Genomic DNA, 27,993 nt, shown 5'->3' with positions numbered 1-27,993 from the left:
TGTTCTTGCACCAAGAACGCAAGCTCGTATTTAGGGTTTTTGTGGGCTGATCAGTCTGTCTCCATCCTCCTTCTTTGCCCGACCCCCCCATTTCTCAGCCTCTGTCTCTCTCGTCCTCTCTTAAAAAAAAATAATAAATTTCCACCGTAATGCAAATATGAACGCTGAGCAAACAGTAAGGACGTATCTAGAGCATTTTTGAGACAGGAATTCTGGCTGCAAGAAATCTTGTATAAATGCTAAAAAAAAATAAAAAAAAAAAGGAAAAAAACCACATTACTGAATTCATTTATGAGTTCTAACAGTTTCTTTTTAAGTCTTTAGGGTTTTCTATATATAAGATCACGTCATCTGCAAATGGATAATTTTACTTCTTCCTTTCTGATTTGAATACCTTTTATTTATTTTTCTTGCCTCGTTGCTCTGGGTAGGACTTCTAGTGGTGAGAGCAGGCTTACACTTTTCCCCTTCCACACACATACCCTCCACTGATAATGGAGGATTGAGCATTCTGGGGAACATACTTTTTTTTTTTTTTACGTTTATTTTATTTTGAGAGAGGGAGAGTGAGGGAGTAGCAGAAAGAGAGGGGAGAGAGAATCCCAAGTAGGCTCTGCACCTGTCGGGATGGAGAGGTGAGATCCTGAGATTCTGACCTGAACAGAAATCAGGAGTCAGACGCTTAACCGACAGAGACACCCGGGCGCCCCATAACATACTTTTGAAAACACCGGGGTGGCTCCACTGGTTAAGCGTCTGACTCTTGACATCGGCTCAGGCCAGAATCCCGTGGTTCATGGGTTCGATCCCCGCATCCAGCTCCACACTAACAGTGCAGAGCCTGCTTGGGATTCTCGGTCTCCTCTCTCTGCCTCTCTCTCTCCCTCTCAAAATAAACAAAAAACTAAAAATATTTAAAAAAAATAATAAAAGTGCTACTTTCTAGCGTGCAGGATAGAGGGCTCAATTCAGTTCTACCTAGCTTTTACTTCAGTTATTTACTGATTCCCCAAATGTTTCTGGATAACCTGTTTCTTGGCAGGCGGGATCCTTGATGTTGGGTCTCCAGGAATGAAGAAAAATGACAAAACTCTCTGCCTTCATAAAGCTTACAGTCTGGCTGAGGAATGAATTTATCACTGCAAAAAATAAAAGTTGTGGTATGTGACAGAGTGAAAGGTACTAAGGTGAAGAATAAAGCAGGGAACGAGTGAGGAGAGTGTGCGGAGGGCAATTTAGTTAGTGACGGAAAGCACTTGAGCTGAGAGCCAAGGGAGGTGAGAGAACGCCCTGTGACTATCAGGGGGACATTCTGGGCAGAGAGAAGAATGAGCACAAGATCCTGGAGCAGGCACGAGTCTGGCATTTAAGGAACGGCAAGGAGACAAGTGGACCTGGGAAGAGAGGAGCGAAGGAGTGGGCTCCAGGGCTAGAATTCCATCCCTGACACTTGATGGTGTAGGTAAACCCTCCAAACTTCCATCCTGCCTGCGTGTAATAATCGTACTTATTTCCTAGGGCTGGGTGAGGTTTAATCACACACATGGAGTGTTTCATTCGGTGCCTGCCTCATAGGAAATGCTCAAACGTGTTTGATGTGATCGTTATTGCTTACAGGTTGAGAAGGCAGGCTCGTAGTCTCAGTTCTACCAGCTCACCATTTACCGGCCATGTGACCTTGAGCGAAGTATTGAACTCTCTGTGCCTCGGTTTTCTCATCTGCAAAATGAGGTTAATAACAGAGCCTCCCTCGTGGAGTTGGTATGAGGATTAAATGTGCTAATAATATCTGTGAAGGAAATAGAACAGCGCCTGGGAACTAGTAAGGGCTCCATAAAGTTAGCAATGATTGTGATCATTAATGGTGTCCTGATATGTTCCAGATCAGTAAAGGAATAGACTAAAGTCTTTTTGACGTCAGTCTTTTGGGAAAGGGGACTTGTGGACTTGGGCAGAGCCCAGGGTCTTGAGGACTCAGAAGGATTTTTTTTTTCCCCTTCCTCCTCTAGAAAACATTAGCCAGGGCTGGAAGGAGGAGGATGAAAAGAGAAAGAATAGGAGACACAGAGAGAGAACAAGAAGGAGGAGAGCTATGGGTTTCAAGAAAGAGGGTACCAGACTCCCAGAACTGCCGTTGGGCAAAATGGCTATCTGGTAAATGTAGGCAGATGTGACCAGCCCCAGCCTCGAATGAACGTGCCTGTATTCTAAGGCTGGCACCCTGACCAAATAGACTAGAACAACGAATGGCCCAGGAAGTCACATTTGTTGGGACTATGTATTAGTTATCTATTGCTGTGTGAGAAGTTACCCCAAACTTTGTGCTTTCAAATATGATTTTTTATCACATAGTTTCTACAGGTCAGAAATATGGACAAGGCTGAGCTGGTTTCTCTGCTTGTGGATGTTCAAAGGCTGGGATCAAAGGGCTGACTGGGGCTGTAGTCATGTCAAGGCTCAGCTGGAGAAAGATCTACTTCTGAGGCACTCACGTGGCGGTTGAGTGGATTCCCAGCCATCGGACTGAGGGCTTCAGTCCTTCACTGGCATTTCAGATAACCCCTCAGATTCTGGTCTTGTGTGCTTTTCCAACATGGCAGCTTGCTTCTTCAAAGCGTGTAAGCCTAGAAGGTAATGGAGAGGCCAACAAGACAGAAGCCGCAGTCTTTCGTAACCTAATCGTGGGAGTGCCAACCCATCACTTGTGTCTCATCTGTGCAGGAGAAGCAAGTTATTCGCTTCAGCCCACACTGAAGGGAAAGAGATCACACAGCCATCTTTGAGGATCATCTTTGCAAACTTTCTACCAAGACTCGACGTGACTGCTCCGCTAACAGCTTCTGTTGCTAGGAGCATGTTCTATAGAAGATCCTGCCTTTGGCATCACCTCAGGGAGAAAGGTGAACCCCTTTCTTGGGAGAACCCCAAGAAAGAATGAGATTAACTCTTCTGCCGGGCTGACCCCCTGGGGCTTTTCACCCACACTCTTTCCACTACCCAATGCACCTCAGTATTGTCGGAACGTATTTTTTTTTTTATCATTTACAATAGCAGAGATTTGTAGGGACCCACCGACAGCAGGAAATTCTTTGAGCTCAACTAAAATGTAAATATAAAATGTAAAATGCCACCCAGGGAGTTTCCTGGAAAGCTCAACCTTTGGTGAATCAACATATTGCCACGACGGACATTTTCATAAAATCCAGCTCTTGGTATGGAATAAAATTCTGAATCTAATAGCATCCGTGCATTATCGCCAATAAACTGAGTCGATTTGGACAGAGCACAACTATGCAGTACTCATGTTGGATAGGACCAGAAGATGACAAGCAAGAAGTGTTTGAGAAGTGTTCTCCAGAAGTTTCTCTCATGTTCTTACAGCTCGGTGTGACGAGGTAGCTCAGAAAAGCAACCCTCGAGCGACCATGATGTATCCAGCTGGCCTGATCTGTGGGCCGCACCTCACCTGTCGCTGGTCCAGAAGACTGGAGGTTTCACCATCCTCCTGGGCGTGAATGCCACTGCTGTGAGCCCAACAGGAAGTGTGACCTCATTCTGCTTCTCAGTCTCTGGTGACACAGGCTGTTTTTGAAAGAAAACAAGAGCGGTTATAAGGCTGACTTTCTCAAGAACGACATGCCCTTTTATTCTAGGAAACAACCAAAACAGCAAGAGGCCGCTGAAGACAAAACCTCTCTGCACACTCCTGCACACGGTAACGTGTGCAAGCATCTGTTAGGAGGAGCGAAGGGGATTTCTCTTTATTATGAGACTTCCCTGCACCTGTTGACATTCTGTCTTTATTTTCAGCCGACAGCCTGCTGAATCCTGGGTTTCTCCACCGTCAGCCACAGGAAGCTTCATACTTCAGTAATTCTCCTCTTCATCAGTGGGAAGAGGAAACTGGGAACTCCCTTTGGAAGGAACACGTATGGACAGATTATTTTTCAGCACGGATGTGTGACTTTGATGGGACTGGTAGACAGAAGCTGTTTCTTGAAAGGATTTAGAGCTGTTACTGAAGGCTTTTCCAGTGTGACTAATACTTAATCAACTGTACTGTCTGTGGCCTGATGCAAATATTTGTAAGACATAGCAGGAAAACCTTGCCTTCGGCCACCGGTCTTGTTGGTTGAAAGTTAAACTCAATGCTTGGGGAAAGCTAACACGGTGTAATTTGGGCTGCACACTTCAGATGATATTGATCAAAAGTCAAAAGGACAGTGACGAACTATTACATTATGATGCAAACAATATTGGTTTATATTCTAAATGAGCGACATCTACGAATGTGTGCTTTGATTTAGAGATCTTCCGAGGAATGCCAGAAAGTTCTCTTGACTCCTCTAAAGGTCTCTAGAAGCTAGGATCTATGTTTTCTAAAAGCTGTGGCATATAATTTATTGAAAGAATCCATTTGGAGCTCTAGGATTATCCTGGTTTGACTTGACGTGTGACAGCTACAAAAACAATCCATTACTAGATATCGCATTTTCAAAATGTGGATAGAGGTGGTGAATCAGAACAAGAATTCAGTCCTACCTTGCAAGGCTATGAGAACAGCGCTGTGTACAAAGCATCAAGGTCTACAGCAGGTGGATCTATGTGGTGAATGGCATATGATCAAAGTTGACGTAATTTACACACTTGGATATATGCCTAATTTGTAATTGAGAGAGTAAATTACGTGCTCATGCGAACTGAGTTTTGAAATCTGCCTGGCGGCAGACAATTTTTAGGGCAATGCTGCCTGCACTGGTTGCGAATGTCCAGGCTGACAGCACCTCTTAAAGACCGCCAGCCCTCTCTATGACCACCTGTCAAGGGTTCGAGGTGTTGTGCAAAAGACGGACACCGGTCCCCAAGCGTCGCTTGAAACTTGATAATGAGGGTGATGTGTGTCGCATGACGAAAATACAAACACGTTTAGTTAGAGGGCTCTAACACCAATCTTTTTTTTTTTCCGATTTCTTAATCAAATAATTCATTTTCATTAGTTATTTTGACTACAAATCAACCACATAAATCTAGGTTTCCCAAATAAGATGTTGTTCTTATTTACAGAAAAAGGTTATTTGGATGCACCAAGCCAGACGATGGAAAATGTAATATAACATTGTAGCAGGTGCAACCTTTTGGTCATTCATCCCAGTCTCCTCCTTCAGCCCTAAATCTCTGTACCATTCAGTAAACAAGCCTGACTAGTGCAATTAGTAGATGCCATCTGTTTTGGCATCATTTTTCTATTTTTAATCTATAATCCACCTCCTTTTTAATGTCTCTTTCAGAAAATCTGTGAAGTTTGAACAAGCAGCCTTCCCAAGATGTACCGAATATCTCAACTGATGTCAACACCAGTGGCAAGTAAATGTAGGAGAACTGCTACGCGCAATTATCTTTCGAACGATTAGACTTCTTTTAGCAATTTCCTTGCTTTGATTTTGCTGATACTCATACCATTAACCATCTGTCAGTAGCTTGTGCTTCTTAAATGCCAGTGTTCACTTTGGCAATGATTTTGACTTCATTTCTTTCCTGGAGAGAAATGTGGTATTTGTCTTTTTAGTGGGGGGAAAAAATCACTGGTTTTCTAGATGCTTGTGCATAAATGTGAAAGGAGATTGTTTATCAGCTACTATTAAGATGCAAAACTGTCTATAAAAAATACTGAATGATTTTGATAGCTACTTGCAGAAAATAAGGGCGTTGTACAAACGGCAGTGGTTTCAAGCTTCTTCCTTCCTCTTGTCATTTTCTCCCCAAACCCTGCTTCTAACCCCACCTCACGCACCTACAATTTACTCCTTACAAACCAACCAGCCCAATCTGAAAGTCTAAGCTCCTTGCTTTGTCTTAGATACTAACCGTCCACAACGGAATCAAGTTTCACCGCGCCTCTCTATTAGAAGCGTTCACACATGACTATATGAAATCGTGCTTTAGAGTGTAGAATATTAATTAGCTGCACTTTCCCCAGCTGAAATTAGGTGCTATGCCTTTGGTTAAACTGGAGTGAATGGCTAAATGAAAGGAAGGATGATTTATTTTTAGTGAAGAATATTCACAGGCCTCATACGTTGGAAAATTATTAATATAAAACAAAACAAAACTTTATTTTTTTCCTTCCCTAACGTCTTCTCCTCATTATTTTACAATGGGTGTGCCTTAAAATGCGCTAATGAGAGACAGTCTAAGCAAATGACTGAGTTCCTCAAATTACTGTGTAAGGTAAACAGAGCCAGCACACCGAGTAATTGATTTTGGTTTTCTACAGTTTCACACAAGATACTTTCTTCCTCCCTTTCGTGATGAGTCAGTTTGATGTTAATGGTTTATTATTGCCCTCATCCTCCGGTAAGAAACCTCTAGAGGAATGCGGAGTGAGAGGAGAAACAGATGACAGAAGCCCCTGGGTTATTTCTGCCTCGGCCCCCCGGTGACAAGTTGGGTTAGTCCTGATTTCGCTGCATGGCCTCACCAGTTGGATTCCCTGCCGAGTCAGGAACTACTCACACCTTCTTGAAAGCCTCCATTATTTGCAGTCATGCATGGTGGGGAGGTGTGATAAATTTGCACTTGTCTCCCGTTTGCTTCTGCAGGTTTTTCAGGCTCTGAGAGAAGATATACCAGAGAGCCGTCTCCCAGATGCCTTTTCCCAAGGTATTCCACGGGACTTTTCGCAAGCCACATCAATCACGGTTCTCTCCCTGTGTGTCTCATTTTCTTGTATTCCTGGTTTAAAAATGTTAGTTTTAGCTCCCATCCAGCTTTGGTGTGGGTACAAATCTTCAGTCCCATGCACACACAAAATGAAAACTTGCATAACCTAATAATGGGATGGTGGGGGGTGGGGCATGGCTGTGAGTGTGTAAGCCAATGTGAATTGTTTGGGGAGTGAAGAAACTATTGAATCCTGATTACTTTTTCTCGAACTAAGGTTCTCCTAAATATGCGTTGCTATCTCAGTTTATAAGAGCAACAAAATCCCACACCAATGCACCAGCTGGCCGAATGCCATGTTCTACAAAAACACGTCGAGTCGACCATTTTGTTCAAGTTCTTCGAAGAAGTCTCCTTTTCCTTCCTTCCTTTTTTCCTCCCCCGTCTCTTCTCTCTGTCTTTTATTCCTTACGCAGGCCTCAGTTGATGTTTTCTCTAGCATTTTGTAAAATGTGCCAATGGTATACAGGAATCATGCATTGGTGTTAGAGCCTGCCCTACCATCAAATGAATCAGCCAAGCACGAACTAACGAGCCATGTGGAATGAGCACTCCAGATAGGGGTTCGAATCCTAGTTTTATCACTTACTGGCTATTATAAAATATCCAAGTTATTTGTCCTTCTGCATCACATATATACATGTGTGTATATATATATATATATATATGTATATATATGTGTGTGTATATATATATATGTATATATATGTATGTGTATATATATATGTATATGTATATGTATATATATGTATATGTATGTGTATATATATGTATATACATATATACATATATACATTTTTTTCCTACAGTACAATGATGATTACATACAATACTTAGCTTTTGGGGAGGTTAGTGAAAAGTAGATAAAGCATTAACTATGAGCCAGGTCCACAGTACATTTTCAATAAGTAATATCCATTTAAAATAGTATTTTACTAACTTTAGTGCATGTATGAATTGCGGACAGGCTTCTACATTTAACGCTTTACCAGAAATTCAGTAGAGCATGCGGCATGATGTTGCCTTTCAATCACGCAGGCATGTGATTGTTTTTCAAACCTAAGACACATGGATATTTACCCAGCTGAATATTAAGAGATTTCCCCGGATACCAAATCACAGACCGTATGGTCGTTTGGGTAGCTGACCAGGTGGGAAATTGGCCAAAGTCAAAAAGATCTCTCTGACTGCGTGTTCACCTTGTAACGCATATATATCTAATGGCTGCACAGTTGTAATTTATCTATTGCAGGGAAAGAGTAAGCATATGGCAATTGGAGGACTATTCAAAGGAAGGGGGTGGAGACTATAAGCTTCCAAATAGCTTGTCATAATAAACTTATGTAATAAGCACCCCAAATAAATAAGCTCATATAATAAGCACCCAAATAGGCCCGTCTGCAATTTCTCCATCCAAGAAAATGGATTACTGTCAAGGGTGTAGTTGCATCCTATGGCGAGGAGACTGATTAGCCTATAATATGTTTTCATCAGAATGTTTCAAACAGAACGAAGCACTAAGTGCCCTGTTGTCCAATGCTGTCGCTAGTGAGGAGATGAAGCCCAGATTGAGAGTGACATTCTCAGGGTGGCTGAATGCATGCATGCACAGAGGTAGCCGTGAATGCAAAGAGCTGTTTTCCTTCATGGTGGCTAGAAATGTGGTTCCTATGGGCTTGGACGTGGTGGGTGGAGGTGTAAACCACTTCCTTTCTTCCCTCTTTAGTTTTGCCTGTGATTTCCTGGATGGTGACAGTTCCTTTGAAGGCTGCTCTGCAGCTCTCTTGACGGGCTCCCACGTTACCTGTCGCCGAAGTCCCAGACTCCTCTCCAATGGCTACTATGTTTGGACAGAGGACCCTCTCCTCTGTGACAAAGACGGCAACATAACTCTGAGCCCACCCCAGGCCAGTGTTCTTTACAAGGAGAATTTAGTTAGGTAAGTAGTGGATAATACGTCAAAGAATCCAAAATCCAATCCACCCATTAATTACGCATTCATTCATTTGTTCATTCAGCAATGATTTACGAGAGCTCATTCCTGCTCCAGACCATGGAAGCGTAAAGACCGATAAGGGGCAGGGATAGCTGACATGAAAATAAACCAAGGTGATCAAGTGATATGGGTGCCGGGGCGGAGGTCTGAATAGACTGCAGTGCAGGAGAAAAGGAAGGGAAGGCTCTTTCACTCGGGGAAACCGGTTAAAACAAGATTCCTAGAGATAATGAAGATCGATTTGAGTCTGGAGAGAAGTAGGATCTTAGTTAAAATGAAAGTAGCAAAGGAGACTTCCAGGAGACCCTGTACAATTTGGGAAATGGCGGGTGGTTTGGCAGAGATATACCTCAGGGTGGAAGGAACATGAGAGAACACTGAGCAGACACGGGGGCTGAGCGGAGAACTTTCAAGTCCAGCTAAGGGGGTTGGGCTTTGTTCTGTAGGGAAAGAGGAGCCATTGACAAATGACCGGATTATCCTTAGCACGGTGACACTGGTTACAATGTAGAGGACACGTTGCTGGCAGTGTGGATGTATGAGTAGTCAAAATCCTTCAGAAACGTGAAACAAATTACGTCACCATCAAGCCCATACGGAGTGGTTTCCCTTCACTCCGATGTCAAAACCCAACTCCTTCACACGACATTCAAGTTTCTCCATTATTGTCACTTTCAAGGTTCTTCATTCCCTCCTTATTTTTACCTCCCCAGCCTTATTTCCTAGCATGACTTAATATAAAACCTACCTGTTCCTCAATGAATAGATCAGATAGTCCTATGCAGTTCAGTGGTCTCCTCCCCCGGGAAGCCTCCCTTGACTCCCGATCAGCAATGCCTCCCCTGGTGCTCTCAGTGCAGCTTCTAGTTAATTCCATCAGAGCACAAGCCCCCTACATAGCACTGGTAATGCAGAGAAGAGACCATAGAGCCAGCCTGCCTCAGTTTGCAGCCCAGTTGTGACACTTCCTGGATGATCTCAGCCAAGTTGCTTAGCCTTTTGTGCCTCAGTTTCCTCATCTGAAAAAATGGGGTCACGGCAGTACCTACCTCCCAAAGCTGTTCCAAGGATAATGTGAGTTATCATATGTAAACCACTGAGAAAGACCCCTGGTGCAGAAAAAGCTCTATGAAGGCATTAGCTTCGTCTGCATTATCCTTGTCTTTCTCCTATAATGGATTGTGAGATTTCTGTGCCCAAGGTTGGATCTTGTATCTCAGTATCTTAGATATTGATCCAGGCACCTGGAGCACACAGAAGTTTAAGAAACTTCTGTGGGGTTAACAGAGGGAACAAATGAAATGAGCTTTGCAGATGTGTTCTATGGATCAAATCATTCTCACTAAATTCTCGGTGTTGAACCAGAGGGGGCTGCTTTTCATTATATATCATGCTACGTTCATTTCTTTCCAGGGTATTTAGAAAGAAAAAGAGAATCCGCCCTTCCTTTTCTGATCTCTTCAGCCTTGGTGCCTCTAAATCCTGGCAGCATGGAAATATCTTTGGTGATGTTGACTCTTCCCTAAGTGAGGACACCTGGTTGGAGGGGGTCGGGAGGCTGGACACGCACCATTGCAACGATATCGGTGAGTTTGAATCGCCTTTTCCACGGTGAAGTATCATTTGCAAATGGGCCACAGCAACCATGTGGTCCTGAGCCAAAAGTAAACTCCAGAGATGACCATCACTTCATAGAAAGAATGGGCCAGGGGCGCCTGGGTGGCTCAGTCGGTTAAGTGTCTGACTTCGGCTCAGGTCATGATCTCGCAGTTCATGGGTTCAAGCCCCGCATCGGGCTCTGTGCTGACAGCTCAGAGCCTGGAGCCTGTTTCAGATTCTGTCTCCCTCTCTCTCTGACCCTCCCCTGTTCATGCTCTGTCTCTCTCTCTCTCTCAAAAATAAATAAAACGTTAAAAAAAATTAAAAAAAAAACACTCTGTCTTAAAAAAAAAAAAAGAAAGAAAGAATGGGCCATATTTTAAAAAGTCACTTAAGGGCCACCTGGGTGGCTCAGTGGTTGAGTGTCTGACTCTTGATTTCTGCTCAAGTCGTGGTCTCACGATTCGTGGGATCAAGCCCCATGTTGGTCTCTGTGCTTTCACCTTGGGATTCCCTCTCTCTGCCCTTCCCTCACTTGTGCACGCTCTCTCTCGCTCTCTCTCTCTCTCAAAATAATTAAGAAACTATAAAAAAATTAAAAGCCCCACCCTTTGTATTAAACCATGATCTCACGGTTTGTGAGTTTGAGCCCCACGCTGGGCTCTGTGCTGACAGCTCAGATCCTGGAGCCTGCTTCCGATTCTGTGTCTCCCTCTCTCTCTCTGCCCCTCCCCTGCTCACACTCTGTCTTTCTCTCTATCAACAATAAATAAACATTAAAAAAAAACTTGAAAAAAAAAAAGAGCCAACAGGATTTGCTGATGTAGCAAGAGAGAAGTCAAACATGTTTATTCATAAGCTAAGTACTTTACATTTTGTCCTGTTTAAGTTTATGACCTTGTTTATATACATTTACCTTGTTTAAGTATCCCCAAACCCTCAGTTTTTATAATTATGGTGAAAGTGAGGTTTGGAGTTCAGTGACTTGCCCAAGTTAATTTTAAGTTTATAAAACAGCAGAACTGGAATCCAACGTGGGTCTGTCTGGTTCAAAAGCCTGGTCTTAGCTCTAGTTTAGTAAGGGTTTTGCTTTTCTTTCCAACATAGACCTCTTAGCCCAGGCTCCGAGAGCAAGCAAGACGAGTCCTGTAATACAACAATGTAATAATAAAGGCAGAGTACTTACATGTCTTGCATTTTTCTTAACCTGCTTCCTGGGCAGAAAACACAATGCTACATTAATTTTTAAAAAACGTTAAAGTTGCAGTAATTATAGCTTCATGAGAAGTTGCAAAAAATAGTACAGAGGTCTGCCTATACTTTATCCAGCTTCCCTCACTGGGTACGACTTACTCAACTATATACAGTCATTATCAAAACCAGGAAATGTATATTGCCACAATATGATTAAGGCTTTAAATGCGCTTGTGTGTGTGTGTGTGTGAGTGAGTGTAATCCTGGGTTAGTTTCAAAACAGGGTGCTTGTGAAGTGAAGACACAATTCTTACACGAACACAAGATTAATTAAATTGAGGGTATCCCAGTTCTCACGATAACAAGGATGTATAAACAGCACAAAGAGAAGAGAAAGAGGCAGGGAGGTGGGGAATGAGCCTGGAAAGATAGACCAAAGATATATTTGGAGAACCTTCTGTGTCGTGTTGAGGAGTTTGGATTTTATCCTATTCAGTCAGGGGTATCTTAGAAGGCTCTTAAGCGGGGCAATGACATGATCAGACGTGAATTTTCAAAGATTACCTTTACAATAACATGAAGTAACGATTCAATGAAGAAAACCAAGTGAGCACTCAGAGGCAATTAAAACCAATGGGCACCCTAAGGAACGTGGCTCTGGAAATAGAGAGGGAGGAGGAGATTTAAGGAATGTTCTTCAAGGCGGAATGGACAGGCTGGTGAGTGAATGTAATGACGAGACATGGGAGGGAATCAAAGAAAGCCAGGGTGGGGGAGGGGAGGGCGGCATGAAGAGTTCTGCCATCACAAAGGCCTGGAAGACAGTACTGTTGGAATGATGAGGAGGTTAATAAGGCTTTTTGAGCTGGGTGGGCCGGGATTCAAGTCCTGACGCCACCTTTTCCCACCTCGGTGTTCTTGGGCAAGTTAATAATCCCCATGACCTCCATTTCTTCATATACAAAAGAGAAAAAATAGTAGCACATGGAATTTTTGTGAGGATGAAATGCATGAGTTCATGGAAGGTACATATTAGCACGGGGGCTGGCGTTCTGCACAGGACATATTAGTCGTAAAAGGGAAAGAAAGAAAGAAAGAAAGAAAGAAAGAAAGAAAGAAAGAAAGAAAGAAAGAAAGAAGCGAGGCAATGAATTCTATTTCATACGAGCTGAATTTGAGGCACCAATGGGAAGTGGAAAGATGGCCAGGGGAGGTTTGGAAATGTAACAAAGGAGTTCCGGAGCAAGGAAGGGCCTAGAGATATTGCTTTGGAAGCCAATATGAAAAGTAGTAGAGGTCTCTGGAATAAAGGGATCTACCTACGGAAAACATGAATGAGCAGAAAGGGGAGTTAGAAAGGAACTGAGGAGGTTGAACAGAAACTCCAGTCATAATTTTCCCTACTGTAATCAGTGCCAGGGGCCAGCCAGCCATCCCAACCAATCTGTGTTATGTAGATCCCATCTCCAATGTCGGTGAGGGTATATTACAATGTGTGCGTGTGTGTTAGATCCATCCATGTTGACAAGGATATGGAGAAAAGGAAACCCTTGTGCACTGTTGGTGGGAATGCAAATGAGTCCAGCCACTACGGAAAACAATGAGGAGGTTTCACAAAAAAATTAAAAATAGAACTACCATATGATCCAGCAATCCCACGTCTAGGCATGGACTCAAGAGAATTGAAATTGGAATCTCAAAGAGATATTCTCACTCCCTTCTTCCCTGCAGCATTATTTACAGGAGTCAAGATATAGAAACAACCCAGTGTCCATCCATGGTGAATGGGTAAAGAAAATATGGTATATACGTACAAGGGACTATTACTCAGCATCATGAAAAAAGGAAGTCCTACATTTACAGCAACTTGGAGAGAATATTATTCTCCTCCCTATTTTGTGGAGAGGGAAACTAAGGCAGACTGGATCCTTTCCCTAGGGGCACACAACTAGGAAATAGTGTCACCTGGATTCCAACCCAAGAGTCTTGAGCATAGGTCACTATGCTATATGGGGAAAATTTCTCAGGCAGGGAACCCGAAGAGCACGATGTCATCAAAGAGGAGAATGTGGCTAATGGTGTTCAGCTTAATAAAGGAGTCAACTCAAGGGTCCTGTAGCTTTAAGGTCTCGGATAAACAAGAGACGTATGGAATCTTTAATCAGAAGGCAACGTAGAGGTTATCTTGCCTACTCCTGGCATCCCTGGCAGATGCCTACACATCCCTGGCATAAATGCCTACAGTAATAAAGAGCACGAATTGCCTTTTAATTGAGATATAATTCACATGTCATAAAATCTTCCATTTTAATGTGTACAATTCAGTGTTTCTTCAAATGATATTCACAAGGCAGTTTGTCCAACCGTGACCACTTTTTAGAATTTTGATTAAAAAAAAAAAAAAGAATTTTGATTTTAATTCCAGTATAGTCAACATGCAGTGCTAAGTCAGTTTCAGGTGCAGAATATAGTGATTCACAATTATATACATTAGTCAGTGCTCATCATAAGCGACTTAATCCCCTTCACCTGTTCCACCTATCCCCCCCCCCACCTCCCCTCTGGGGACTATCTGTTCTCTACAGTTATGAGTCTGTTTCTTGGCTTTTCTCTTTTGTTGTTGCTGTTGTTCACTTATTTTGTTTCTTAAATTCCACATGGGAGTGAAATCATATGGTATTTATCTGTCTTTCTCTTACTGACTTATTTTGCCTGGCATTATACTCTCTGGATCCATCCATGTTGTCGCAAATGGCAAGGTTTCATTCTGTGTTACGGCTGAGCAACATCCCATTGTATAATATGTACCACATCTTCCGTATCCATCATGTATCGATGGACACTTGGGCTGCTTCCCTGTCTTGGCTACTATAAATAACGCTGCAATAAACATAGAGGCACATGAATCCTTTTGAAGTAATGTTTTCATATTCTTTGGGTAAAGACAGAGGGCAGTTCCATTTTTACTTTTTTGAGGAACCTCCCTATTATTTTCCGGTGACTGAACCGGGCAACCAGGATCAGTTTCTAATTCGGGAACATTTTCATCAACCCAAAGAGAAACCCCACACTCCTTACCAGCCACTCCCTACTCCTGTGCCCCCTCCCCAACCGCAGCCCCCGACAACCTTAAGTCTACTTTCTGTCTTCTTGAATTTCCCCATTGGGGACTGCTGTGACTTTTTAAGCCTGCCTCTTCCTCCCACTGGTAGTACCGTTGTGGCAGTGGGTTGCCTACGTTGACCTATCATGTGCTTTTTGAAGGTTTCCATCCCTCGGTTCGAGGCTGGCTTTCTGGAGTACACAGGGCAAGTCTCTTCTTGGTTCTAAAGCAACATTTCCCGAAGTGTGTGGCCGGGGGGACAGACACCTCTGGGACGCAGAGGTCACGAACCCTGAATCCCACAGTGATGGAGCATCTCCGACACCTTTTGCGATTCCCTCAGTCCTTCTAACACAACGCAGGAGAAAGGCTCAGTTTAAAATCTTGGCGGCGTTAAGGTTCCAAACTCTGGCTACTCTTGTTTTCACAAAGTTCTTTTAACAAAGAACAGGCTCAGAGCTTTGTGGTACAACGATATTTAGAAAATTAAAGAAGCTCTCGTTTTCATTGTACTCCATTTTAAGTTGCTTTCTCTGTGTGGCCTGTAAGTGATTGATGTCAAGTTTCCCTTAAAGTAAGGGGTTTAACAAAACAATTTAGAGAAGAATATAAAAAACGGCTAAGAGTAAGCAGCCTCCAGGATACGACAAAAATCGGGACAATGATGCTTGGATGCTGGAAGTTTGGGAATCGCTGTTCCGAAGGCAGTGTTCCGCATATTTGGAAATTAACATCTAGCTTTCCTGTAGTTGCCTCCTGGAAATAGGTCCAAACAATTGGAAAGCAATTGGACCACAGCAGCACTGCGTGAGGTTGAGATATCTTGCTAAAATCCTCACGGTTTCCAAATATCTTCTAAATATAACAAATCAAGCCACCCCCCTCCAACATCAGTAATTAGGCAACGGAGGGCTCACGGGACTTTGAAATCCCTCATCTTCGCTGTCAAATGTAATCAAATCTTCCCCAGACTTCTGGTTTTCCGGATTTACCCAAGGCCCCGTGACTTTTATCAGCAATTTATTTTTCTCTGCCAACGTCGCCTCATTAGAAGACTCAAGAAAGATTCAAAATTAAATTGTTCTGCCGTCTTCTCTCCGGGCCACGGATGCAATCAAAACTTACTTCCCCTAACTTGCTCGTCCCTCGTTTTTCAGACTAACAAGGGTTTTCATTGGTTGCCTATTTTATCCTTAGCTCACCCCTTCTGCAGCTGTGTCTAGACCACCTTCCTCATCAGTTGCAATTCATTTTTTTAGCCGTGGCATTTAGCAGCTTCCCAGACCCCGAGGCTGCAGTTTGGGAGACATTCCCAGAGGCTGTGAGTCACACAGAAAGAAGATAAAGCTTTCGCGCAGGGAGGACTGATCAGGACTGCCCGCTCCGCTTCTGCAAGTCCCAGGAAAGAAAGGCAAGACAACCACGGGCAGGGCTTCCCAGCTCGAGGTCTGTGATTTTTTTTCCAGAGCGCATGCCTCTCCTGTGAATATCTTTGATGACAACATCTGTACGTGGCTTTGTGTTTCCCTCCACGGCAAACAATAATGCCCATTTTACATGCAAACATAGGGAAATATGCTTGGAAGAAACAGACCCTTTGAAAACAGAAGGAAGCCGGGGGCGCCTGGGTGGCTCCTTCAGTTCAGCGTTTGGCTTCGGCTCAGGTCACCATGTCCCCATTTGGGAGTTCGAGCCCCGCGTCGGGCTGCGTGCTGACAGCTCAGAGCCTGGAGTCTGCTTCGGATTCTGTGTCTCCCTCTCTCTCTCTCTCTCTCTCTCGGCCCCTCCCCTTCTCATGCTCTGTCTCTCTCTTTCTTTCTCAAAAATAAACATTAAAAAAATTTAAAAAAAAACAGAAGAAAGCTACATTGAATTTAAATAAATCAGGAGAAACTAAATGAGTATCTTCAAATGTAATATAAAAACTATTTGCTGAAGCTGTATCTGCATTAGGAGCCTCTCATTTATTGTTAAGGGTGGAGACAAAAATTAAATGTCAGTTAGGGAAAGTGTACATTGGGGGCAAACCCTGTCTTTCCACAGCTGAAAATGCCTTGATCATTCTTTCATGCTAAGGTTTTACCTTTTGTAGCTTCCTCTCTTTAATGCCATCTCTTCTTCCAGAAAATTCTGTGCCATATTCTAGTATTCCTCATGGGCACATCTTTAGTTCATCCGGCTCCCGGTGCAAAGCTGTAAGTTCAACAAGGCAGGCTTGGGCAACAAACAGCACAGGAACATTTTTCCTTTTCTCACATCTCTCCCATCTGTATCTCTGCGGATTTGTGTTAAGCGTCACTCTTGAAGGAATAATCAGCCATGAAAGTTCTCAGCTCTTTCTCACGCCCGCGTGAATTTGACCAGATAGGCTTCTCTCTCTCTCTCTCTCTCTCTCTCTACTTTAACGGCCTTATTGAGATATGACTGATACACAAAGAATTGTACGTATCTAATGTGTAAATTGGATGAGTTCAAACGGACGCAAATACCCCAATCAAGGTGATGGGAATATCCAACAACTCCAGTTTCCCTGCGTCCGGGTGTGTGTTCGCTTGTGTGTAGTAAGAACAATCAGCCTGAGATCTACCCTCCCGGCGAATTTTGCAGGGCACAACACAGTTGTGAAGGATTTAGCGGATCTCTAGAACCTGTTCATCTAGCGTAATTGAGACTCTACACTCGCTGCAGGGCAATCCCCTTACCACCCCTGCCCCCGCCCCCCAGCCCCAGGCCCCGGAAACCAGCATTCTATCAGCCTCTGTGGCTGACAATCTTAGGTGCCTTTATGTCCGTGGACTCATGCACGGTTTGTCCTGCTGTGACTGACTTAGTTCACTTGGCACAGTGTCCCCCAGGTTTATCCATGGCGTCGCAAATGGCAGGACCTTCTTGATTCGCTCATCGGTTGATGGTTGGGTCGTTTGGGTAGGCTGTTGAGAACGGTGCCGCGGTGCTCATGACCCACGGCCTCCTCTGCGCACGGTCATTACCGGATGATCCACACGTCTCACTCGGCCGTTTCCTTTCTCTATGGCAACCGGCAAGGATGCTTCCGCAGACTGCCTCGTCAAGCGGCCACAGGTCGTGGGTGGGATCGTGGGAGGGAGACTGCAAGGCTGGCAGAAACTCCCCGGTCCCAAAGCACCCGCTCATTGGCTCAGTATCCAGGCCGCGTGGGAGGGCAGCGCCACTCACGTTGGGAGTCAGCCCATCAGCCCGGGGTCGGAGGCCGCTGTCCTACCGCCTCAAATCGGCCGTAGCCTCCGCGAAGATGAGCCGTGACCCCCTGTCTCTATGGTTACCATGGCCCTGTTACAGTGGCCCGAGTTCTTACAGCGCCTTCACGACCGACTTCACGTGTCTCCACCTCCCTGCCTCCCACCGGAACTCTCTGTTTATTAACACATCTTAGCGAGTGCTAACAAACACACTGTCATTGCTGGTGACGGGGGCTGGGACAGGTGAAGCGACCTTTTTTCTCCTGGGGCTCTCGGTCTAGTAAGGGAGGCAGATATTAAACAAACACCGCACAAATTACGTATCATATAGTATGTGTTTACATAAGAATTACAAAACCATCAGTTATGATTTGCCCTAAGAAGGCGGAGCGCGGGGCGTTTTGACAAGAGTAAGGGCACTCAGGAAGATACAGAAAATGCAGGAAAATGCAGATGTTCTCCGCTCCTAAGTGCTTACCAGAGTTGCCGAGAGAGCACTAATGATCAAGACTCCTTCTACACTTGGGTCTGCTCCCCCTGTGACGGGGTTTCACAGCCTCGGCATTACTGACACGCGGGACCGGACAATCCTTCATCGCAAGGCCCGTCCCGTGCATTACAGGATGTGAACAGCACCCCTGGGCTCTATTCACTAGCTGCCAATAGCAATCCTCCCCACCCCCACGAGTGCCAGCCAAAAACATCTTGAGACATCGCCAATTGTCCCCGGGGGATAAACCTCCTCCGGTTAAGGAGGACCTGTTATAGGAGGACCCCACGTGTCGCTTGGGCTCCTGGAATGGGGCTGGGAGTCTCTCACTGCTGAGCGAGCACTTGAAGCCCCAACAGTCCTCACGTTAGACTCCTGCTCCAGATCGCCCACAGCATAAACCTTAGCCCCTGAGTGGGACCCATGAGGCCCTTCGTGACCTGGCAGTCCAGCCAGAATCACTTGCCGGAAGTGCCCACACCCACGTGCTCCCCCGTCCAGCCTCGTAAGAGAACTTGCTCCTTTGCGAACCACGCTGCTGTGTTCTCTCACCAGTTCTTTCTTCTCCTCCTCTTCCCTTCCTCATCCTCTTCCTCTCTCCCCTCCCCCCTCCCTCCTTATCCGGTCTCCGACCTTCCGTCTTCTTGCTGTCTCTCTGGAAGAACTCCTCATCAAGTTTCCGCTTTCATTCCGTCTCATGTGTGAAGCCTGCCTGAATCGCCCCTGACGGATTCAGACACTCCTTCCTAGACTCTCCCCGGATGCCTTCTGCTGCCCTTCGTTGTAGCAATGACCCCACTGCCTCCGAATTGTTGGCATATATGTCTGTCCCTCTCCAGACCACAGCCTCTTTGAACGCAAAAAAGAAATTTAAGATGTTCATTACATTTTAACCAACATTTCCAGATATTTTACAGAGGGAGAGTTTCCCTCCCGACACTCACCATAGCTATTTTCTCTCTCCCCCACCAGAACGGAAGGCACATGAGGGCAAAGGCATCATCTCCACCATTGGAAGCTAGCAGCTGGGACAGTTCTTGGTACATAACCACATCCAGTAAATGCTGAATGAATGAACGAACGAATGAATGAATGAATGAATGAAAAACAGAAGGAGTTGGCGTGATACAGATGAGAGGCTCATAGACTCACCACGCACTCTCCAACCCCACCTCTACAACCCCCAACTCCCTTGGGGACTGTGGGTGAGATGGTCTATCTTCTATACATGAGTCTGAGGCTACTCTCTCATGATTTCTTGCAAGGCCACCTGGATTTTTAAAAAAAATGTTTATTTATTTTGAGAGAGAGCAAGCAGGGGAAGGGCAGAGAGAGAGAGAAGGGGAGAGAGAGAGAATCCCAAGCAGGGAACTCTTGAGCTGAAATCGGAGTCAGACGCTTAACCCACTGAGCCACCCAGGTGGCCCGAGGCCGCCTGGATTTTACCAGACACCAAAAACACATATTACTTTATCTAAATGAATGGGCCACATAAGTGTGTGTGCAGTGCCACTGTCACCCAGAGCCGCTCCGTCACTGCACTGCCCGCCACATAAACTCCCAATGCCTCCGGGGGGAGGTCAGGGCCTCCAGTGACCTGTGCTCAGTCTAGCTTCCCAGCTTCACGTTCCACCGGGTCCCTTCGTTCTAACCACACTGGAATGGGCTACCTTCCCAACCCTCTATGCCTCTGGCCTTTGCTCATCTCTGCCCTGGAGAGCCTTTTCCTCTGCAGCCTTCAAAGACGAGGGCAAGTTGAAACGCCACCTGACCTGGAGACTCATCCCACCCTAACCGCAAAGCGTCGCTAGGGGGATGGCCTTCGGCTACCACGCACCCAGCGGCACCGACCCCACACACGCATGCGCACACCGAGCCCTTCTCCTTTTCCAGGCGACGATCACGATGGTTCTGCGACTGATGCACGCGAGGCAGAGCAGCGGAAGGCAGCCTCCTCCTCCAGCCACGCTGCGTCTCGGACTCCGCCAGAGAACTCCCACGACCTGGCCCTTCAGTCTCCAGGGACAACTTCTGAACATTTCCCGGGGAACCTTCTGGATCACGCAAGTGAGTTCGGTTGTTGTTGTTGTTGTTTGAAAATCTTTGCCACACCCAAAGAATTCTTCCTTACAGGGCCAAAGAATGACTTAGAGATGACTAAGGTACACTTGGGAAGGATCAGCCCCTGCAAGGCCTGGAGGACGGGGCGCTGCAGCTCCGGGCGACGCATGCGCAGAGGCGGCGGCTCCTTCTAGGATGTCGTCTTAGAGACACCGGAAGGACTGGATGTGCAGCGTTTCATTTATTGTTTAAACACCCTGAAGACATTTGGCAAAATGTTGAGCTTTGCTAAAGCTGGGTAGTACGTACAAAGGTGTCTGTTATTATCTTCTTCGTGCTTAGCTGTGTATTTGCCATGTAAGAGGAAAAAGGAAGAAAAGAAGGAAACACACAGTCCTTTAATGCAATGCCTCTGGCAAGGAAAACTCAAAAGATAGAAAGGCATTGGTATTTCCTATCCGGAGCAAATCCGAAATAAATTCAGCAAGCAACGTCTTCAGCCTCCAGGTCGCCAACGTCGGATTAGTCACGTTTGCCCACAGGGTTGCATCAAGGCCGTGTCCTCGGCTTGTCAAGGTTCAAAGCCCAGCCCCCCCCTCCCCCCCCCCCCCCCCCCCCGCGTGGTAGCTGCAACTCAGGAGCGGTTAACTGAACTCTCTAAAACAGGGTTTTCATCTGTAAGCGGAGAGAGCTAGATCCTACCTTGTAATGACTAAAATAAGCACTTTGCATCACGTGTCGTGTAGAGAAGTACTCAAAATATATGTGAGATTATGTTGCGTAAGACGGAGGTTACACAGAAAAAGTGTCTCCTCTTTGTCTCCACCAAACCATGAACCTTACTGACCATCCCAGATCAGCTACTAGGTGAGTGTTGAAAGGCTTTTGTAGGTCCCTTCCAGGTGTTGGGATGACAGAGAACGCGGCTTTTACCGTTTAGACGGTTTCTGGATCATCCACAGCCACCTGCTCCGGGGACCCCACCCCGTTTTCCGGGGAGGAGCTCGTTAAAGCGACCCTTTTTTGTGTGTTCATCTGGCTTTCACGGCTCCCCTCTTTCGTGCCCGTTCCCTCCGCTGTGGTGGCATGTTAATTTCTGCGTCTTGTCCAGCAGGCTGTGAGCTCCTTGAGGATGGGCACTGTGTCTCAGTCATCTGTGGATGCCAACCTGCCCACGGAGCGCCTGGCACAGAGCCGGTGCTCCGAAACTGGCGGGCCGATCAGGGGCGCTGTCTCCATTCTGGAGATAAGAATACTCAAGTTTAGACAGGTCATGTAAACCTTTGTACGTGTTCTTTGTTGTGTCTGGAATGTGTGTCCCACCTGCTGTTCCCGGAAGGCTCCTACTCCTTCAAGGCCCAAAGCAAAGAACACCTCTGTGGGGCCTCATCTGCCCCCTTCTGGCTGGCAGAGGTAGCGCATCCCTCCGACTCCCTAGCGCTCTGAATTCTATCTCCACGGAGACTGTTTTCCTCTCCGCCTGGCTATGAAGCCCTGGGTGGACAAGGTCTCCCTCCGATTCAATTCTATCTCCTTCGCACGTAGACTGTGAATGTGCAGCCCAGGCTATGTTCTACCAGCTTAGGATGTAGGCCTGGCCCACATCATCTTTGTCGGTCAGCCTATTCCAGTGGATGGAAACCCATCTCAAGATGGATTAATCAGTACCACGGTTTATTGGTTCATTAATGAAAATTCCGGGCATAGATTGCAGATTCCTGTCGGTCTCTCCTTGTGTTGTCTCTTGTCTTCTGGGTGTACTTTACTCTTTCAAAAAGCTATTACTCCGTGGTGGTTCTCGGTGGCTCTGTGCCTGCAACGTCCCAGATTCCAGTCCAGCGGAGAGAGATGAGAACCTTCTCAAGTTCTGATAAGGTGCCCAGTTTCATTGGTTCTGGAAGGGTCACTTTTCCAGGACAAAGCCAATCACTTTGTCCGTAAGTCTGTGAAGCTCCAAATGGCTGGGAGCAGATCCAATGCTGGGGGGGAACTCAGTCTCCACGTGAACCACGCGCTGAGGAGGGAGAGGTAGGTCCCCAGAAAAATATGGGCACTGCCACCAAGAACGACAGATAGATGCTGACTGTTCTCAGTGAGCTTGCGATCTAGTGGGGAAATCTAGAGAAAGAAAACAGCAACTTTTTGAAGAGTTTTTATTTATTTCGAGAGAGAAAGAGAGAGAGAGAGAGAGAGAGAATCCCAAGCAGGCTTCCCACTGTCAGCACAGAACCTGATGCGGGGCTCGAACTCACAATCCATGAGATCATGACCTGAGCTGAAATCAAGAGTCAGACGCTCCACTAACTGAGCCACCCAGGTGCCCCGGAAAACAGCAATTTTAATTCAGTATGAAAACACTGTTGACGGAAATGCACGAGGGATAAGGGGGTACGGAGAGGGGGCAGCTGAGGGCCACAGGGGAGTGGAAGGAATCAAGGAGGGCTTCTTGAAGGAAGTGACAGTCGCGCTAAGCCAATCTAGATACTACGTGAGTGGCTACTGATGGGATGAACTAGTGCATACCTTGTACCACATGACACAATTGGATCTTTGTAGAACTGGAATTTAAACCAGGCTCTGTTCACGATTCAAAGTCTAACGATTTTAGCAGTTTGTCAAGCTGGACTTGTTTCTGTGAGGCAATGTTTTCCAAATTCCACGTCAAATCAGAGTCGGCTAAGAATACAAACACACTTCAGAAGGATGGCTGAGCGTTCGGCTGAGCCCACAATAACTTATTTAATTCACAGTATACATGAAATACTGTACATTGGCAGTGACATCATTCACAACTGCTATATTTCACATTGCCAATCCTCAGTATTCCGCCCACATTACGGACTAAGTAGGCTTTGTTAGCTGACTCAATCTTCATTCATAGCATAAATAGCAAAAATAAACACATTCGCTGCACAAAGTCACTCCAAGTTTTAAACAACTGTGGCAAACTTGAGCTTTTGAAGCATTGGGCGGAAAATTAAGTTAAGGTCCGTTTATCCTTTTCCTTGGATCTTTATGTGATCATCCCTAAACCAGCCCTGATTTCTTTCAGGTGATTGGAATAATAGCCGGGTTCGTGATTGGTTTAACGCCTACGATTGTAACGGCTGGAGGATTTGCGGTCATCTCCACCGTGGCTCTAGAACACTGAAATCCTTTACTGATAGCAGAGTTTTGCGGGGACAAATAGTTCATAATATATGTTCTCTTTTCTGTCCTTTGGAGACTCCCAGCATGCAAAGTGGCCATTCTCTTTCCCTGCCCCATTTCAGGCAAAACATTATGTTCTGGCTAGACGTGGTTTATAAATCTTGCCTCTGGCGCCTCAGAGCTGTGTGACCTTGAACACACTTCATCACCCCTCAGTCTTGGTCTTCTCACGTGCAGAGTGAGGACAATGGTTCCTTCCTTACAGGTCGGTTGTGTTGATTTGATGAACTGAGGTATGAAAGCTCTTTGTGAATGAAAAGGCGCTGTCCAAGTTTTAGGTGTCATCCTCAGAATTAGACTTCTGACACTGGCCTACATTCTACCAAGTGGTTCCCCAACATTACCGTAAAAGGCAGGCCCCAAACTGTTTATGTCGTAGAATCTTTTTTTTTTTAATTTTTTTTAAAACATGTATTCATTTCTTGAGACACAGAGAGAGACAGTGGGAGCTGGGGAAGGACAGAGAGAGAGGGAGACACCGAATCCGAAGCAGGCTCCAGGCCCTGAGCTGTCAGCACAGAGCCCGATGCGGGGCTCGAACTCACGGACCGTGAGATCATGACCTGAAACGAAGTTGGACGCTGAACCGACTGAGCCACCCAGGAGCCCCGTAGTAGAATCATTTTGTAATGACAGAAACAATGTATTATTTGCTGAAATTATCTAATGAGTAGACCTGTACGGCATTTGATAATTTTATCTTGTTACTTAGGGCAAATTGCTTGAGATGACATACGTTTGAAAACGCGTCATTGTTTCGGTGTCTGTGGGGTCTTTTTGTCTGTTCTTTCTTATATAAAAAAGAAACTTCAGTACAATTTTGTTGTACCAAGATTATCAGCGATGGTTTGTAATTCATTTATTTTTACTTTTCCTCTTAGAAACCAGTTTGTGGAGAGACATCTTCTTTCGAGCATTTCTCCTGGCCGCGTGCTTAATCATTTGTGCGTGTGCAAGGTAATTCACATTTTATTTGCACGCAGCAGTGTTTTATAATTAAGGAAGCTGTAACTGATTGATAATTTCCTTGCCTTATTCCACAATGCATTTTCGGTAGCTCTGTGGTTAAGATCTGTTCATTTGCCTGTGCCCCTTCAGTGCCCCTTTTGCAATCACTTCCCTCCTCTCATTATCTCACAAAGCATATTAAAGCCAGTGGATCTTGCTAGAAATTGGAATTTATTATGTATCATCCTTCGTTTAAATCCTCAGTGACTCCCTATTATGGATATAAACTAAGTAATCCCGCGTGGAGTTCAAGGGCACTTGGAGTCCCCACTGGGACTCCATCTTTCTCATTATGTTTTTGTGCCTTAACATAAAGTGTCTGTTCCTGGGAAGTCCACTCAGCACCTCAGATCACATGATGCTCTTGCCTGATTATAGGCATGTTTCTGTCCTACCCTCAGTCCACCATGCCCCTCCTATTCTTTTCTTGCCCAAGTCTACAGGGCAATGGTCACATCCCTTCTGTGCTAAGTGCACTTGTGCCTCAGGGCCTTTGCACTTGCTGTTTATTCCGCCAAGTGCGGTCTTCTCTAGAAAGCTTCTTAACACGTGTCCCTTACTTCTTTCTGGAATCTGTTCAACTGTCACATCATCAGCGAGATCTTCCATGACAACACCGTATAAATAGCTTACCACTCTCTATACACACACACACCTCACTTTACTTGTCTTTACTTATCACTTACCACCTGACCTGTTATATGTTCATCTGTTTAAATGTCAATGATCAATCTCTTGCCACAAGAATGTGAACAACCTGAGAACATCTCCTTCACTTCTGTATCCCCAGTGCCAGGGGCTCATCGATATTGTTCAATCAGTGTAACAGGGATAAGTGGTCCAGACCTGGGGTGTTTGTGGTGCCTGTGCTCCGGTCAGCAAATGCTGCTTGCTGTCACACCCCGCCTCTTGAGGGTCAGATACCTCACATCACTTGGGAGAGTTGTGTTTTTAAATACCAGGTCCTGAATCCCAACCTTTGTGATACGAATTTAGATCTACTGAGAATCTGTATTTTAAAATAAGCGTCCCAAATAATGATGAGGTTTAAGAAGTATTAAGGCTTTTTAGATCACAATGGGACCAAAAGAACAAAACGTGGGGGAGGTCGTGTGCTAAAATAAATTTGCAAAAGTCTGCATTATATATCCCAGGTCAGAGGACCATTTGTGCACCAGCATCATAAAGGCCCGGTAAAATAACATCATGAAGAAACATGATTGGCTTTATTGAACTTAGCGTTTCCCAACCATCGTGGATCATGGGACCTTTTATGTGATTTCACAGAACTGTCAGTGAAATGTTCCTCTTCGGTTAATTCCTGTAGATACTCCCCATCCCCCCGCCTGCCCCCACCTCTTAAGAAGGAAACTGGACAACCTGTTCCTTGAGCCTGAGCTGCATTTAGAAACTTGCTTCCAAGAAACAGAACCTGGAAAGAGGGGGAAAGGAAACTTCAGAAGCCGGGCAAATGTGACCTCAGGTGGTCAAGGTTGACATCAACAGGGCTAAGTTACATGGATAGCATGTACCCTTGATGCGACCTTCTACACATTATCTGGACAGGACTCCTCAAACCTGTCAAGGTCATCAAAACCAAGGAGAGTCTGAGAAATTGTCATAGCCCAGAGGAACCCAAGGAGCCATGACTAAATGTCTGAGGCATCCCGGATGCCGTCATGGAACATGGGTAAATTAGGGAAAACCGTAAGGTACAAATGGCACGTGGTGTTAATAGTGAGGCAGCAATGTTGGCTCGTTACTTCCAACAATGTGCCATAGAAGCGTAAGATGCTGATAATCGGGAAAGTTGCTGAAAGGCGTATGAGAACCCTCTGTACTATTTCTGTAACTTCCCTGTGCATCTAAAGTTGTTTGAAAAATAAGATTATTTAAGTGAGAGATTGGTTACGAGAAAAATTATCGACATGGGTAATAGCATGAATGGGTCTCAGACATGAGTCTGTATCATTTCAGATACCTACAAAATTCAAGGAAAGGCGAAATGAATCCGTTATTATAGATAAAGGAAGAGTGGTTAATTCTGGGGGAAAGAATAGGAAGGATGGCAAAGGGAGCATTAGAGACTGCTGGAAATAATTCTATACCTTGACTCGGGTAGTGAATGCAGGAGTTCAGGTTAAAAAAAACAACCACCGAGATGTGCACTTTAAAGGCTTTACTGTACATTTTTCAAATCTCAATTTAAACACATTTTTTAAATGCATATAAAGGGATGTCAAAAAGGGTATTCATCAAAATTTAATAATGGCTGCTTTAGGCCAATGGAGTTTTTTGATGATATTTTCCTTACCCTTTGTATGTATTTATGATTTTTTCCAGTGATTCATGTTTTGAAAATAAAAACAACAAAGAAATTATTGGGTTTTTTTTTTTAAATCCTCTCTCTGAAACAATACCCATCAGATTGGTAAAAACCTGACATTTTCACACACTTTTGGGTAAGGTGGTAAGCAGTTGGCATATGGATTTTCTCCTTTGTTTTATCTAGACGTTTTGTACTTTTGCGGTCACATTTCAGACTATGACTCGTTTTGAGTTAAATCGTTAAATTTTGTGTTCGGCTGTGATGTATATACGGAGGCTCCTTCTTTTGCATGTGGATGTACAATTGTTTCAACACTATTGTTGGACAGACTATCCTTTATCCATGAAATTCCCTCTGCTCCTCTGTTAAGACTCACTTAACTGTATCTGTATGGGTTCATTTCTGGTCTCTCCATTCTTTTATTGACCTATATGTCTATTGTCTGGCCAATACCACACTATGCTTATTACTGTAGTGTTATAGCAAATCTGGAAATCACGAGACGTTAGTCCAAAAGAACAGCTCACGCATTGGAAATGCGTAACTAGTTTACGAAACCTGAGAAATTCTGTTGTTGCAGGTGATTTCTGGGAGGGATATTTGCCAGTGTCCTCACGTGCCCATTGATGATAACTACTGCCTGTAAGTCACAATCTCTCAAATTATTCCTCTGATCCCTGCCCTGTACTTCAGTCCAATTTTGGTCATTTTGAAGCGATTCTTAGATACTTTCTCTTTCTTATCCAAGATACTGTCACGTCGTTGTTTCTCAGCCTTGCCGACTATTTCGAAGCCACCACCTGTGCGCAGTAAGTGTTGACTGTGTTACCATCATCCTGACGAAGATGACTGGAGCCGGCTACCTGAGAGCGCTTTTGGCTGACTAATGGATGGCAATGACCATGCACAGGAAGCGTCCCCATCATCTGTCTCGAAGAATACTTTCTGTTAATGCTAAAATCTAATAGCATTCTCATCCAGTCTCTTACATTTTTACCAGTTCTTCAAAAGTGAGAAAATTGAGCTTCGAGGCAGTAGGGCTTAATAAATAACGTGAACCTAAAA

At 44.9% G+C, this 27,993-nt stretch overlaps 1 protein-coding gene and 2 long non-coding RNA genes across 8 annotated transcripts in view; 2 read left to right on the top strand and 1 right to left on the bottom strand.

The window, feature by feature from the left end:
* The window catches only part of LOC131494662 (uncharacterized), a 6,160-nt gene extending 2,583 nt beyond the window's left edge, over positions 1-3,577 (bottom strand). The window contains exons 1-3 of one of the 2 annotated variants that reach the window (XR_009253533.1): positions 3,467-3,577; positions 2,493-2,624; positions 1,002-1,139 (exon numbers count right to left, since the gene is read on the bottom strand). This is a non-coding gene — a long non-coding RNA (uncharacterized LOC131494662). Of the gene's footprint in view, positions 1-1,001; positions 1,140-2,492; positions 2,625-3,466 lie in introns of those variants that run through there. The other variant, XR_009253532.1, reaches the window with a different exon arrangement.
* Positions 1-27,993, top strand: part of LOC131494661 (uncharacterized) — a 101,230-nt gene that overhangs the window by 68,514 nt on the left and 4,723 nt on the right. The gene's annotated exons all lie outside the window — the stretch shown is intronic.
* On the top strand, positions 3,564-27,993 carry TMEM71 (transmembrane protein 71). Of its 5 annotated transcripts, XM_058699126.1 has the most exons (11): positions 3,566-3,715; positions 3,811-3,929; positions 5,289-5,370; positions 6,600-6,660; positions 8,447-8,659; positions 10,130-10,302; positions 20,214-20,387; positions 23,654-23,796; positions 24,473-24,548; positions 27,509-27,570; positions 27,677-27,993. In XM_058699126.1, exons 3-8 carry the CDS (start codon positions 5,325-5,327, stop codon positions 23,674-23,676), a joined length of 690 nt encoding a protein of 229 aa, XP_058555109.1. In that variant the 5' UTR covers positions 3,566-3,715; positions 3,811-3,929; positions 5,289-5,324; the 3' UTR covers positions 23,677-23,796; positions 24,473-24,548; positions 27,509-27,570; positions 27,677-27,993. The 5 variants fall into 5 exon arrangements, with proteins under 5 accessions (XP_058555107.1, XP_058555110.1, XP_058555109.1 ...); XM_058699125.1 differs by lacking the exon at positions 23,654-23,796 and having other exon boundaries at positions 3,567-3,715; XM_058699124.1 differs by lacking the exons at positions 23,654-23,796; positions 24,473-24,548; positions 27,509-27,570; positions 27,677-27,993 and adding an exon at positions 21,496-21,662 and having other exon boundaries at positions 3,564-3,715.

This window comes from Neofelis nebulosa, chromosome 14 (genome assembly GCF_028018385.1).
Source record: "Neofelis nebulosa isolate mNeoNeb1 chromosome 14, mNeoNeb1.pri, whole genome shotgun sequence".
Lineage (NCBI taxonomy): Eukaryota > Metazoa > Chordata > Mammalia > Carnivora > Felidae > Neofelis > Neofelis nebulosa.
The sequence above is the reverse complement of the archived record's forward strand: the minus strand, read 5'-3'. Positions and strand labels throughout refer to the sequence as shown.